This window comes from Eriocheir sinensis, chromosome 7 (assembly GCF_024679095.1).
Source record: "Eriocheir sinensis breed Jianghai 21 chromosome 7, ASM2467909v1, whole genome shotgun sequence".
NCBI lineage: Eukaryota > Metazoa > Arthropoda > Malacostraca > Decapoda > Varunidae > Eriocheir > Eriocheir sinensis.
This window is the reverse complement of record NC_066515.1, coordinates 20,590,233-20,604,547: the sequence shown is the minus strand read 5'-3', so window position 1 is coordinate 20,604,547 and position 14,315 is coordinate 20,590,233. Positions and strand designations below refer to the sequence as shown.

General features: G+C 42.1%; 1 protein-coding gene and 1 pseudogene across 2 annotated transcripts; one reads left to right on the top strand and one right to left on the bottom strand.

Moving 5' to 3' along the window:
* Window positions 1-1,422: 1,422 nt before the first annotated feature.
* Window positions 1,423-8,576, top strand: LOC126994509 (ribosome biogenesis protein BRX1 homolog). Its single transcript, XM_050853825.1, has 6 exons — window positions 1,423-1,590; window positions 2,150-2,305; window positions 2,593-2,713; window positions 3,863-4,120; window positions 4,698-4,792; window positions 7,938-8,576. The coding sequence occupies exons 1-6, from the start codon at window positions 1,477-1,479 to the stop codon at window positions 8,124-8,126; spliced, it is 933 nt and encodes a 310-aa protein (XP_050709782.1). The 5' UTR covers window positions 1,423-1,476; the 3' UTR covers window positions 8,127-8,576.
* A 64-nt stretch (window positions 8,577-8,640) lies between these two features.
* Window positions 8,641-13,510, bottom strand: LOC126994517 (selenoprotein M-like; annotated as a pseudogene). The gene is made up of 3 exons (XR_007749238.1): window positions 13,353-13,510; window positions 10,802-10,872; window positions 8,641-9,409 (listed from the first exon to the last, which is right to left on the bottom strand). The product of XR_007749238.1 is annotated as a selenoprotein M-like (transcript).
* Window positions 13,511-14,315: the final 805 nt, after the last annotated feature.

The following is a 14,315-nucleotide window of genomic DNA, read 5'->3' as shown; positions in this document are numbered from 1 at the left end:
TTAAAGGTCCAATTCCACTTCTGATCGCCTTTCTGTTGTTTATGTAACTGAAGAAGGATTTCGGATTATTTTACAGTTGGCTGCAATATTTTCTTCATATCTACGCTTTGCCTGATGCACTAATCTTTTACTCGTCGCCTTGCATCATTGTAAAGTCTAATGTTTTCAGGCGTGCTTTGGTCTTTCTTTAACCTGTAAGACAATTTTCTCTCCTTGACTGAGTGTTTAATTTCGCTATTAAACCAAGGTGGACTTTATTAGTGTTAATTCGCTTCTCGCACAAGGGACAAATGTGTCCTGCTGAGTGAGTAAGTGATTTTTAAAGTTTAGCCAGGCGTCCTCTGCATTGCCGTCATCTGATAGTTGCATATCTATTAGTTTTCGTCGGATTTCTACGAAGTTGGCTCTTTTGAAATTGGGCACCTTAACTTTATTTTCAGTCACCGATGTTTGAGCTCTAATGTCAACGCGCACTAGTTTATGATCGCAGGAACCGAGGTGTTCTCCTACCGTGACATTACTGACTAGGTTATCTTGGGTCGCTATAACAAGGTCAAGTATGTTATTTTGTCGAGTTGGTTCAGAAACCATTTGGCTTAGATAATTTTCCTCTAGAAATTCGATCATTCTATGGGACTCACCTTCTGTACCCGACAGTGTCGCCCAGTCGATATGGGGGAGGTTAAAGTCTCCTAGTATCAGTGAGTCGCTGTTATTAAGTGACTGCCTTAAGACGCTGTACATTTCAAGATCGCCATCAAGTGATTGCCCCGGAGGCCTGTAAGTGACAGATATATTTAAATTGACTTTTGCAATGTTTACTCGCACGCACAAATGTTCAACGTTACTGTTTCTTGGTGTTTTGTCAGTAGGTTGCAAGTAGCTTTTGACAAAAAGGGCGACACCACCCCCTCTACGGTTTACACGATCATTGTTGAAGAATCTGTAGCCATCTATGTTATATTCGGAACTTAAATCAATATTAGTGGTGTCGATAAATGTTTCGGTTATAGCAATTACGTCAAAGTTTTCTGTCAGAGCAAGACATCGCAGTTCATCAAATTTGTTTCTTAGGCTACGCGCATTGAAACTAAGGACTCTTAGGTTATCTTGAAGCTTGGTAATAGAGTTACTGGAGGGTTCAATGTTACGAGTCTGTTGCGGTGTGAGGTGTCTATTTACACGGGCGGGATGGAAGGACGTGGCTGAGAGTCGTTTTTTGTTGTTCTACCATTGTCCTACCATTGTATCTTTTTAGTTTCCTGCTACTTCCACATGTATCCTTAGTTGTATAATCACACTATGTACTGCCTGGGGGTTGGGATGGCATGTTCCTCCCTTCTCCTTTCTTGTTTACTTGCAACAATAAACTATCAATCAATCAATCAATCATCACACAGAAAAGTGATCCCGTTGAAGTGAGTGCGGCGTGCGGTGACCACAACAACAACACAGCCTTGCGAGAGCGGCGGCAGCATGGGCAGGAAGAGGAAACGTGCGGCGACCCTGCAGGAGGAGGAGGAGCCCGTGCCCCTGCCCTCCCTGGCGCCCCCGCTGGTCAGGGACTCCGACGAGCCCGTCAAGAAGAAGGTGAGAGCCAGGAGGAGGAAGAGAGGGGCCTAAAATGTGGTGGCAGGAGACCGCATGGCTGGGCACTGGATTCTTGTTCTTCGTTTCTCGTCCTTCTCTTCCCTCATGGGGTTGGATGGACTGTGAGGCTCTCTGGAAAATTATTTCTTAGTGTTTATAGTGCAGGTGGGCTCTCTTGAGGGGCCTCTTGGACGGCCGAGCGTGTTAGTGGCGCTGGCGAATTTTATTTATAGTGGCTGCCCTGACGTGTGACCCTTGCTTGGTCCATGCTGCCCCCCGGTGCTCCACCTGGCCGAAGTCACTGAAGTTAGGGTTTATTGAAGATCTGGGCAGCGTGTGGGTAGTCTTCTGTCACTGAGCGGTGGTTGAAAATTGTCAGTGTCCTTCAGAGGGACTCGAACTTAGGTACTTGGGCTCACCACACACGGACCACTCAACCACCGCCTCCCACTTTGGTGAAGAAAAGGAGGGAGGCAGCGGCATTTAAAATTGGGTACTAACTAACTAACAGGTAATAACAATAATGATAATAATAGTAATAATAATATCACCCCCACAGAAAAAATGGATCAACAAGCAGCGAGTGTTGGTCTTCGCCTCTCGTGGCATGAGTTTCCGCAACCGCCACCTGATGGAGGACATGAGGACCCTGATGCCCCACAGCAAGCCCGAGTCCAAGAAGGAGAACAAGGACAATCTGCGAGTCATCAATGAGGTGTGTATTTACCTAGTGATGTATGGTAAAAGAGCACTTCCAATACATCACTCATATGTCAGCTACCCACTAGTAATTATAATTGTGTATCAGTTATTCTGTGTACATTAAATAAGGTTTGGCAGTGCTATGGCTTGGGGAATCCTTGAGTGGGCCCTTCCAACTGGTCTTCATAGCTGAGTCTGACTATAGTACTTTTAGGTTGGTCAGGGTTTCAAGGCTATGAAAATTTCCCTCTCGCTTTATATATCTGCTTTTTTTTGTATTTATGTTTGTCTCTTTTTCAGATTGCCGAGATGAAGAACTGTAACAAGTGCGTCTACTTTGAGAATAGGAAAAAGAAGGACTTGTACATGTGGGTCGCTAATGTGCCCAAAGGACCCTCGGTTAAATTCCTTGTCCTGAATGGTGAGACAAAAGAGCAAATGAAACTTACTGACATATATGGTCTTGAATAAAATGATACTAGTAGCCTTTGAAATTACACTTAGTTTCTGGGCTCTTGATACTCCCCTCATGAAACAGTTAAAGGTCCATTTTCTTAACGTATCAGGCTTCCATTACGTCTATTTTTCAAAGCCACACAGAATAATAACAGGGTTTTCATGGGTGGCGGGGTGATTTTCCCGTCCATGGTGCAGAAATCGTGCAAAACAATCACTGGGATCACAAAACAGTCCATGAAAATCCCATCAATTTCTACAAGATACTTTACAAACAAGGGAGCTGAGAGATTGAGATATACAATAATAGTACCAACCATCACATATGCAAGTGAAACGTGGGCCTGGAATGAAAGTCAGAGGTCTAGAGTGCAGGCAGTGGAAATGAGTTATTTGAGGAGTGCTTGTGGTGTGAGTAGAATGGATGGAATGAGTAATGAAAGTGTGTACGAGCGTTTTGGAATGTATCACAGAGGTGAAGGGAAGAAGTGAAGCGACAGACTTTAAAGTGGTTTGGCCACATGGAGTGAATGGCCGAGAGTAAAATGACCAAAAGGGTGTATGTGAGTGAGATAGAGGGAGGGAATGCTAGAGAATGACCTCCAGTGAAATGGAGGGATAGGGTGCAAGAGTACATTAGGGAGAGGGGGGAAAGATCTTTGAGAAACTTTGAGCAGGCGGCAAGGAGGGAGTGTCTGGACAGAGAAAGATGGAAGCTCTTCTACCGTGGCCATCCCCTGGTGGGAGCTCCTAGGAGCAGGCGTCGATGAAATGATGATGATGATGGGAACTGAGGTGCAGGTACGTTTAAGAATACGGCCTAAAGTTGGCAGGATTAATACTGGGATCACAAAACACTTGAAAACAGTCCATGAAAATCCCATCAATTTCTACAAGATTCTTTACAAACAAGGGAACTGAGGTGCAGGTACGTTTAAGAATATGACCTAAAGTTGGCAGGATTAACACTGGGATCACAAAACACTTGAAAACAGTCCCATGAAAATCCCATCAATTTCTACAAGATACTTTACAAACAAGGGAACTGAGGTGCAGGTACATTTAAGAATATGGCCTAAAGTTGGCGGGATTAACACCTCACTCCTCTCCTCAGCACACACGATGAAGGAGCTCAAGATGATGGGGAACTGCCTAAAGGGGTCGCGGCCTTTACTCAGCTTCGACCCAGCCTTTGATCAGCCACACTTTGCGGTGATCAGAGAGCTGTTGGTGCAGACATTCGGGACCCCCAACCAGCTTCCCAAGAGCCAGCCCTTTCACGACCACGTCTTCTGCTTCTCCATCCTCGACAACAAGATCTGGTTCAGGAATTACGAGGTTTTGGATGTGGACGGCAAGCTTTCGGAGATCGGTAAGTCTGACACTGAAATTCCCTTGTCTTTGTAATGATATTGAACTGACTGACTTATTATTTCTGGTTTTGTTTAGTATGTCTCCGGCTATTTAAACTGCAGTCGTTATACAAAACCTCTGTGGTGTAGTGGTTAGTGTGCTTAGCTACAAATCCACAGGCCCAGGTTCGAATCCCAGTCTAGGCATATAGCCCACCTAGCTATTCATCCTCCCTTTTGTGCTGGTTGATGAATGGGCACCTGGGGAATTTCTTACCTGGATGGGGACATGCCCCATCCAAAAACTGTGTGATGTCTCCAACCAAAACTGCAGCTGATTAATTTTCATGAAGTTGGTCAGATGGTTGGCTAATATGACATCACAAGATGGCACGGATAACTACTAATTTTCAATACCCAGTCAATAACAGCAACCCAAAGATCAACCAAACCATGTGGCAAATTAATCCTAGGGAAGGGAAACTGGTAACCTGGATGTCACACTGGTTCTGGAAATGTAAACTTGACCATAGCACAGTAGATCACGGTTTACTCTTGTCTGTCTGGAATAAGCCTAGAGTAATTTGTTGTCTCCAGGCCCTCGCTTTGTGCTGGATCCCATCAAGGTGTTTGACGGCAGCTTCGGGGGACAGACTCTCTGGGACAACCCTCATTTCGTCACCCCCAACACGGTAAGAGCACCATCATCATCATCATTTCATTGACGCCTGCTCCTAGGAGCTCCCACCACCATGCTTACACATAACTGATCCAAGGTACTTAAACTCATTGACCTCCTCCATTTCTTCACCATTCAAAATTATTTTGCATTCTTTTTCACATTCAATTCCCACTCTATATGGGCATACAAAATCTACAACCTCACTTCTACTTCGCTCACAAACCATCACTTTACTTTTGTTGACATTTACTTTCATCTTTCTCCTATTACAAACACTAAAAACACTGACCAAATTTTGTAGGTCACTCATTTTCTGCAATGAGCACCGTGTCATCAGCAAACAGTATCAAATTCAGTACCCACTCACTTCCCTCATCGAAGTCTTACTCCTACTTCTCCAACTTTGCCCTTAATTTCTCTAATAACACCATCCATATAAATATTGAATAACCATGGTGACATGATGCACTCTTGTTTTAAGCCCACTTTTATCTCGAAATGTTCACTTGTTTCTCCATTAATTTTGACACATGCAGATGCATCCTCATAGAAAGACTTTATTGCACTAAGCAGTTTTCCTCCCACACCATAAATCTTTAAAACATCCCACAATGCAATCCAATTGACTCTGTCATAAGCTTTTTCCAAATCCATGAAGGCAGCGTATAGTTTCTTTCCTTTTGCTATTATTTTTTCTACTACCATCCTGAAGGCAAATATCTGATCCACACATCCCCTTCCCTTCCTGAAGCCTCCTTGCTCTTCACTGATTTTCTCTTCTGTAAGTCTTTGCACCCTCTCTATTATGACTTTTCCATATACCTTTCCGGGTATACTCAGGAGACTTATACCTCTATAGCTCCCACATTCCCCTCTCCTGCCCTTCCCCTTGTAAACTGGGACAATGATGGCTTTCATCCAGTCTGCTGGCACTGCTGCTAATATTTTTTCTACTACCATCCTGAAGGCAAATATCTGATCCACACATCCCCTTCCCTTCCTGAAGCCTCCTTGTTCTTCACTGATTTTCTCTTCTGTAAATCTTTGCACCCTCTCTATTATGACTTTTCCATATACCTTTTCAGGTATACTCAGGAGACTTATACCTCTATAGCTCCCACATTCTCCTTGTAAACTGGGACAATGATGGCTTTTGTCCAGTCTGCTGGCACCCCCCCCCCCCCTCCCATGCTACTTCACATATCTTGACCATCCATTTAACAACTACATCTCCTCCACACTTCAACATTTCTGCTGTGATTCCATCAATTCCTGCTGCCTTTCCATTTTTTAATCTTTTTATTGCCTGATTTACTTCTTCATATGTTATACTTCTTTCTTATATACTCCTCCTCTACCTCTACTCAAAACTGCTGCTGTTACAGCTGCTGGACGTCCACCCTCAAAATTCATTAAGTTTTTGAAATATTCTCTCCATCTCTCTTTCACAGCTTCCCTGTCTTTCAACATCTTTCCATTCTCATCCATAATTTCATTTATTTTACTTGGGGAGATATTTTCTGCATTTCTTTCGTTTTTTACTTCTTTCCAATATGATTTCCTGTTCCCTTTATATTTTTCACTTAGTCTTTTTCCAAAGTCTTCATCAACTCTTCTTACTTTCTTTTATTGCTTGTTTTAATTTCATTTTGCATTCTCTATATTTCTTTTTCTTTTCCCTTTTTACTTGCTCAGCCACATTTCTTTCTTGAGTTTTCTTAAAAAGTTCCCTTTTCTCTTTTACTATCCTCCTTATCTCTTCTGTCCACCATGAATTTCCTTTTCTTTTTCCATGTCTCACCACTTTCATCCCTTACATTTTTTTTGTTGTAGTTATCATTATTTCTTTAAATGTTCCAAAAACTTTTTCAATATTCACAGTCAAGAATAACCTCCCATGCATTGTCCTTTAGTCTTGAACACCTCTCAGAATTCAGGTCAGGAAAAACTATTCATCATCATCATCATTTCATTTAACGTCCGTTTTCACTCTTCCTGAACGGTTGGACGCTTTATGGCTCTCCTCCAATCTACTCTGTCTTCTGCCCGATGCTCATCCAATCCCATCAATGCCAAGTCTTCCTGTATACACCTTCTCCACGTTTTCCTAGGTCTACCAACTGGTCTTCTTCCTATTACCTCTAATCTCTCCACAACTCCCAGCACTGTATCCTCCCCTGCTCTCTTCACATGTCCAAACCATCAATCTTTTCCTTCTGAGCACTGTTTCCAGGTCCTCTACTTCACATCTGCTAGCTACATCTGCACTGGACACCCTATCTTTCCACCTGATCCCCGCCATATACCTCAGCACTCTGAGATCACTTGCTTTCAATACCTCCATCAATTTTCTGGTTAGAGCCCATGTTTCTGCTCCATACAACATCACTGATCTAATACACGCTTGGTACACCCCTGCTCTGGTCTTTAGAGGGATGCTACGCTTCACGAGTGGACTAGCCACCTCCTTCCACTTTAACCACGCTGCCGCCACTCTCACTGTCCTCCCCACTCCCACCTCACAGTCCAGAACATCTCCCAAATAACAGAAATGTTTTGCTCCTTAATATCGAGGTGCTTTCATCTGCTCCTCAAGCCCCAAGTGGCTGTCGAGCAGATTAAATCACTCAAGCGGGCGACCTCGTAATGAGCCAATAGGCTTTCTGTTGCCTGCATTTCCATGTTATGCAGCTTTCCTCCATTCACCTCTAGTTTCTTGTCCAACTTGCTGTCTCCTTACACAAGCTGGGCATGTAAAAACTATTCACCATAAACTAATTCAACTACTTCATGTATCTGCTCACAGCACAAAGAAAGGTGTTAAATTTACTCCAGAATCCTCCACACACAAACATTCATGTTGCAAACTTTTGATGTTAACAGTTTGTCCTGGTCAAAATTTTGGGCGTAAGGTTTAGTTTGCAGTTGTACGTTTGCTCTCCACAAATTCAGTGTTATTCATGATTGTTATACCCTGCACTACTATAAATTCCTCTGTGCCTACATACCAAGGTAGAATTAGGACTGGCTACTCAGAAACAAACCCAGTAGTAAGTGAAGAGTGTATCGACAAAAAACTTGAACGAGTTGTCACAGGCCAGGTTTCCAGGAACAAGAAACAGTTGCTAATTCACCATGTTGCTTTCTTATCACAGATTCGCAGTGTCAAGAAAAAGGCTCAGTCCTTCAAGTACACGAACAAGGTGCAGCAGAAGGAGGGCTACAAGAAGAGGACCCCCAAGGATCCCTTCCTGGGCGACCCCACCAACGACATCTTCCAGACCAAGCCGCCTGAAGAGGCAGTCAGTGAGGAGAAGCAGATATTTATCCGTAAGAAGATATAAGCTTAGGGACGTGTATCTTAGGAAATAAAGTTTATACATAATTACATTTTTTTTCTTAATATGTCATACTAGTTAGTTTAGTGACAGCAGTGATCAAACATTTAAGGGGAAGGAGCTTAGAATGACTATCAGTTTTGTTAATAGTAAAAATCATCTACAAGGCATGAAAAATTTAACCCAAGCAAATTAAAGAGGAATTCAGAGACGGGTGTAGTCTCCATCACCACTGGTAACAACTACGCAGTGCAGCCTATCACGTATCCTAAACATTTGCTTGACAATTCTAACAAGGCCAAGTATCCTCCAGCTGCCAATATACAATGTGCCAGACTGTGCTCATATACTTTATACATACTATTTTGAAGTCTGCAGTTTTCTGGAAGCTGTTAGTTACTGCACTGCATTCAGATAAATAAAATACAACAAAAAGTCAGTGTTAACTTAATGAGATATGGCTGTTTATTTCCACCTTAGCCAAATTGAGGACTGATTGCATAGGGTAAGTAAATAAAGGTAGTTTAGATTATTTATTCAAAGTCTTGGCACGTGAAGGACACAGTCGGAGGGTGAGGGAGACCGAGGAGTTCCGGGAGTGGCGTGGACAGCAGCCCTTTCCACCAGCCCCTTCATGAATGGCTCCCTCGCCCCCCACACTGTCGCCCCCACAAGCCAATATGCTGTGCGTTGGAAAATCGACTCACATAGAGCATCATCAATTAACAATGAATTAAGTACCTGGAGCAGTTGTGTAAGAATCTAGAAAAATACCTCTAAAAATGGGGAATTATTTAAGCACAATTTAAAAAAAAAGACTAGAAGGCCTGTATTCTTAAACGTATCGGGCTCCCATTACAACTATTTTCCAAGCCCTCAGAATAGATTAACAGTGTTCTCATGGGGGGGTGACTTTTCCTTTTAAGATAGTACAAAGGTCGGGTTAAACCATCACCAAGGTCACAAAACACCACGTGAAAACCCCAGCAACTTCTAGAGAGAGGCTTTTCAAAGAGTCGAGCTGAGGTGCCGATATGCTTGAGAAAACAGGCTATGGGTAGGTACACTTCTATAGCTCCTCCTTCTCCATGTAGGGGCCTTCCTGGTATTCCTCTGGGACCTGCTCATCCTTGCTGGACTTCTTGTAAAATCCCTTCTTGATCATGAGCTCATTGATTTCCTCACGCGACAGCTTCTTGAGGTCGAAGCGCTCAAGCTCCTGGTCTTGTTTGTTGAGCAGAAGCAGCTCAGGCGCCGCTCCTCCAATGTGCTGGAACTTAGTGTTGTGGCTGAGAGTCCGTCAAGGAAACTAACTGGGACATGGATGGCTGAAACACTTATAAAATTAAGAGTCTACCTATATGAAACTTGTGGACTGGTATTGTGAGTGATGGGCTGTCAAGGAAACTAACTGGGACATGGATGGCTGAAACACTGTACTGGAAACATGCTTCATCTCATACCCTCGGCAAATAAAATAAGAGTCTACCTATATGAAACTTGTGGACTTTGGTATTGTGAATGTTGGGCTGTCAAGGAAACTAACTAGGATGAGGGTGGGTGAAACACTATACTGGAAACATGCTTCATCTCATACCCTCAGCAAATAAAATAAGTACCTAAAAAAAAAACTGTGGACTTTGGTATTGTGAGTGATGGGCTGTCAAGGAAACTAACTGGAACATGGATGGTTGAAACACCAAACTGGAAACATGCTTCATCTCATACCCTCAGCAAATAAAATAAGTACCTACATAAAACTTGTGGACTTTGGTGTTGTAAGGTTGGTATTACAAGACACTTCGCTCCTCACATCAGCTATTCCTAAAGGTCAGAGAGAGGGTCAGTCGGGTTCCAACGAGTGTTTCTTCAGGTTCATGGTACAAAGGAAGGGTCACACTACCACTGCAGAGTCATAAAACTACCCCTGGAAATGCCCACAACTCCTACGAAAGCCTTGTCAAATAAGTGTTTTTGGGCAACGAAATGTCTATAATACGACCCTAAGTGTTGGGCTGTCAAGGAAACTAAATGGGACGAGGGTGGGTGAAATATTAAATAGAAAACTTGCTAAGAGTATGAATAACATGTAGAGGAAGCTAGAGTTGAGAGTCTACCCATATGAAAAGGCTGGAAGTTAACTTGTGGCTGAAAGGCTGTAAATGAAACTAATTTGGATAAGGATGGCTGAAATACCTAACTGGAAACATGCTTCATCCCATACTCTTAAAAAAAAATAGTGTTAAGAGTCTAAATGTCTGGAACTTTGAATTGTGGCTGAGGATGAGAGACTGTCTATAGGCTGAAATGCTAAACTGGTACTTACTTTCCATATCCTACCCTGGAAAATAAATTGTTGAGTCTACCATATAGAATGTCTGGATCTTGGTTTTGTGGCTGAGGGGCTGTCAAGGATCCTTACTCGGACATTGATGGCTCAAATACTAAACTGCTACTTGCTTTCCATATCGTATACCCTTTAAAATATATTGTTGAGCCTCAATATACTCTATAGAATGTAAGGAACTTGGTGTTGTGGCTGAGAGGCTATCAAGGAACCTTACTCAGACATGCATGGCTGAAATACTAAACAACAAATTTGCTTATAATGTTCAGTCAAATAAATTAATAGTCTACCCATATAAAAAAAAGTCTGGTTCTTGGCAGCAGTGAAAGGATACAAGAGCGGGAGGTCCTCCTGGATGAATTGCTTCGCTCCAGGATACCTGTTGAGCTGTCATCCACTGCAGCTCTGGAAAAAGAAAACGCCCAAAATAAGTGAATGAAGGTTATGAATAGATGAATAAGTAAGAGAGAAAGTAGACAAAAAGAGGGATAAGAAAGAAAGTACGGTATGTGTGTGTGTGTGTGTGTGTGAATGAAGGTAATGAATAGATGAATGAGTGAGAGAAAGAGACAAACAAAGAGGGATAAGAAAGAAAGTACGGTATGTGTGTGTGTGTGTGTGAATGAAGGTAATGAATAGATGAATGAGTGAGAGAAAGAGACAAACAAAGAGGGATAAGAAAGAAAGTACGGTATGTGTGTGTGTGTGTGAATGAAGGTAATGAATAGATGAATAAGTCAGAAGGAAAAAAAAGAGAAACAAAAACATGGATAAGAATGTGTGTGTGTGTGTGTGTGTGAAAGGAGGCAACTCAAGGGCGCAAAATAAAAGAAAAAAAGGAGCTCGCATGCACTATGGCTGATCCTCCAAATAGTGTTTATTAGAAGTAAAAAAAAAAAAGATGCCACGGAGATGAGCACAGATGCCACGCGCAGCTATAGTGAATGCCCAAAACTTTACTTGATACTCCCATCGATACTCCCATCTTTAAAGTTTAAGTCGTAGGCAGGAGGAAATGATTGATATTTAACTTAAAACCCCAAACATGACGGAAGGAGAAAGGCGGCGCAAGGCATGGGATGAAACAAGTGTTCTGATAATAAGATGCAAGTGACAGATGTTCACACCCACACGCACGCTGACAACAGGTGTTTCTGTTCCCACGCAAACGCCACGTACGTTTGTAACAGCACGTGGCATGGTGGTGTAAGTCAGCGTGGACCAATGACAGGCGGCCGTGTGTGTGTGTGTGTGTGTGTGTGTGTGTGTGTGAGAGAGAGAGCGAGAGAGAGAGACTAATGCTGACAAATGGAATAAAGACAAAACAAAAGAACCAGAGAGAGAGAGAGAGAGAGAGAGAGAGAGAAACTAATGCTGACAAAGGGAATGAAGACAAAACAAAAGAACCAGAGAGAGAGAGAGAGAGAGAGAGAGACTGATAAGACAAAAGCAATACAGAGAAAAAAGAACGAGAGAGAGAGAGAGAGAGAGAGAGAGAGAGAGAGAGAGAGAGATCACCAGCTGCCGATAAGGGAAAGTAAGGAGGAAACAGAAGGGAGAGAAACTTGGTGTAGGGGGAGGGGGAGATAATGATGGTGGTGGGGAGGAAATGAAGGGGTGGTGAGGAGGTTGGTAGTGGGTGCGGGGAGGAGGGAAGGGAATTTATCATCTATATTTACCATTCACTATCATTACTATTTATCATTCAATATAAAGGAGTTCGATCAATAGTATACGAGTCTCAAAGTCCCGCACAATAGATATTCTTAACCTGCAAAGACTGTATAAGGACGTTCCCATTATCACGTATACGACGTTGAATGACTTATTATCATTATTATCAATCTACTGAGAACGAGGCCGCGGAAGCACTCTTATCAGTTATATTATAAGGCGCTGTACGTCTTCTGCATTACGTAAAAAAATCCTTCCACGTTGTTGGCTTTCTAGCAATAATGGAAATTAAACTATATTCTCTCACTACGTCTGTATAACATTGATTGATTGTGTATTGTTAAAGGTACATTGCATAACCGCATTTGAAAATTTTACGGTGGTCTCTCTCTCTCTCTCTCTCTCTCTCTCTCTCTCTCTCTCTCTCTCTCTGTGTGTGTGTGTGTGTGTGTGTGTGTGTGTGTAACATTGCATAGGTAACCGTATTTAAATATCCTACGGTAGTCTCTCTCTCTCTCTCTCTCTCTCTCTCTCTCTCTCTCTCTCTCTCTCTCGTTTGATAAATCCGGGTTAATTAAGTAACGGAGGAAGGGTTGGGTCGATTTAGGTTAAACTCAATCTAGGGCTGAGTTTAGGATTCGTCAGCTCAGATTAACTCACCCGTCTTGAGTTATATAAGTTAGAGAGAAATAAACTAAACCTAGATTTGAGAATAGATTTGACACTTCCCTCCACCCCCCACCCCCTCTCTCTCTCTCTCTCTCACACACACGCAATGACTTTACCTGTTTATGAGCATTTTTTCCTCCCGTTCAATAGGTTTTAGTCACGTTGAATATTCTATGACTGAAATTAACGAACGAAAACAGAAAAAAACAAAAAACACCAAAATAACAGGAAACAAACAAACACCAAAATTACCGAAAAAAAATAAATAACGGAAAAACTAAAATAACGAAAAAAAAAACTGGAAAAAACGCCAAAACCCCAACAGGAAAAAAAAACAAAAACGGAAAAAAAACAAAAAACAGGAAAAACACAAAAACACCTACATAACACAAAAAATAACCAAAATAACAGGAAAAAAACAAAAACAAACAAAATAACGGGAAAAAAAAGAAAAACAAGACATCCCCACAACAGACACACACCCTGCTTGACCCTTTCCCCTTCCCTTGCCGCCCCTGCCACAGCCCCGCGCCCTGCCTCACCTCCACCCTGGCCTTAGCGACGCCCTTGTCCACCACGTCCTCCGCCAGCGCCAGACACGCCCCCGCCAGGAGGAAGAAGACAGCCAATCCTCTCACCATGATGCTGTCACACGCTCTGCCGGGCCGCCACCCCTCCCCTCCCTCCTCGCTTTCCCTCGCCTTCCAGTAATTCATTATATAAGCTTAAAAATAATACAGATGGCATACTATAATGCTATATACTATTATAATACTGTATACTACTATAATACGCTTTTTTATGAGGTCAGACTACCTCAGTGCCTTGGTGGACTGTATAAATAAATCCTTCTTCTTTCTTCTCGCCTTCCTTCACCTCCAGTATTTCATTATATAAGTTAAAGATTAATACAAGCGTCATATTAAACTACAATACTTTTTTTAATGGAGGTATGATAGTTCAAATTTCTTCAGTTGCTCGTTTGACTACATAAACAAAAATTCATCTTTCCTCCTCGCCTTCCCTCACTCCATTATTTTCCCATCAATGTATAAGAAAATTAAATAAAAACGTTATATAAAACTACAATGCACGTTTATTTCAGTTCATTACCGTAGTTATTATTCCATACGAAAATTTCATATGACAACACATATTATTGCAGTATTATGAGTTTTAAAGAGATATTGCATAACCAAACACATTATTATTAGCAGGAAGAGAAGATTTAATGCTTATCTACTAAATTAACAACTACTTTCATATATTATTTTTCCTTGATGCCCAAAATTCTAAGCAACGCTGCCAGATTGTCCTTCTCAGTCTCATATTTACCGATTTCCGACCCCAGAACTGTCTCCTGGGCCCTGATAACAAGATTTATTTATATTTCTCGTTAAAAATGTCAATTCCTGATTTTTTGGCAATAGTTAAGAGGTAGAAACCGGAAAATACAATATGCTGAGGATGCTAATTTGGCAACAAGACTCCACACCTCTTGACCT

Bases quoted from the DNA above. Each gene is read 5' to 3' on its own strand.
- LOC126994509 (XM_050853825.1), top strand. From the start codon at position 1,477: ATGGGCAGGAAGAGGAAACGTGCGGCGACCCTGCAGGAGGAGGAGGAG. The intron at 4,121-4,697 runs GTAAGTCTGACA...TGTTGTCTCCAG, and splicing joins CGGCAAGCTTTCGGAGATCG to GCCCTCGCTTTGTGCTGGAT. The intron at 4,793-7,937 runs GTAAGAGCACCA...TTCTTATCACAG, and splicing joins ATTTCGTCACCCCCAACACG to ATTCGCAGTGTCAAGAAAAA.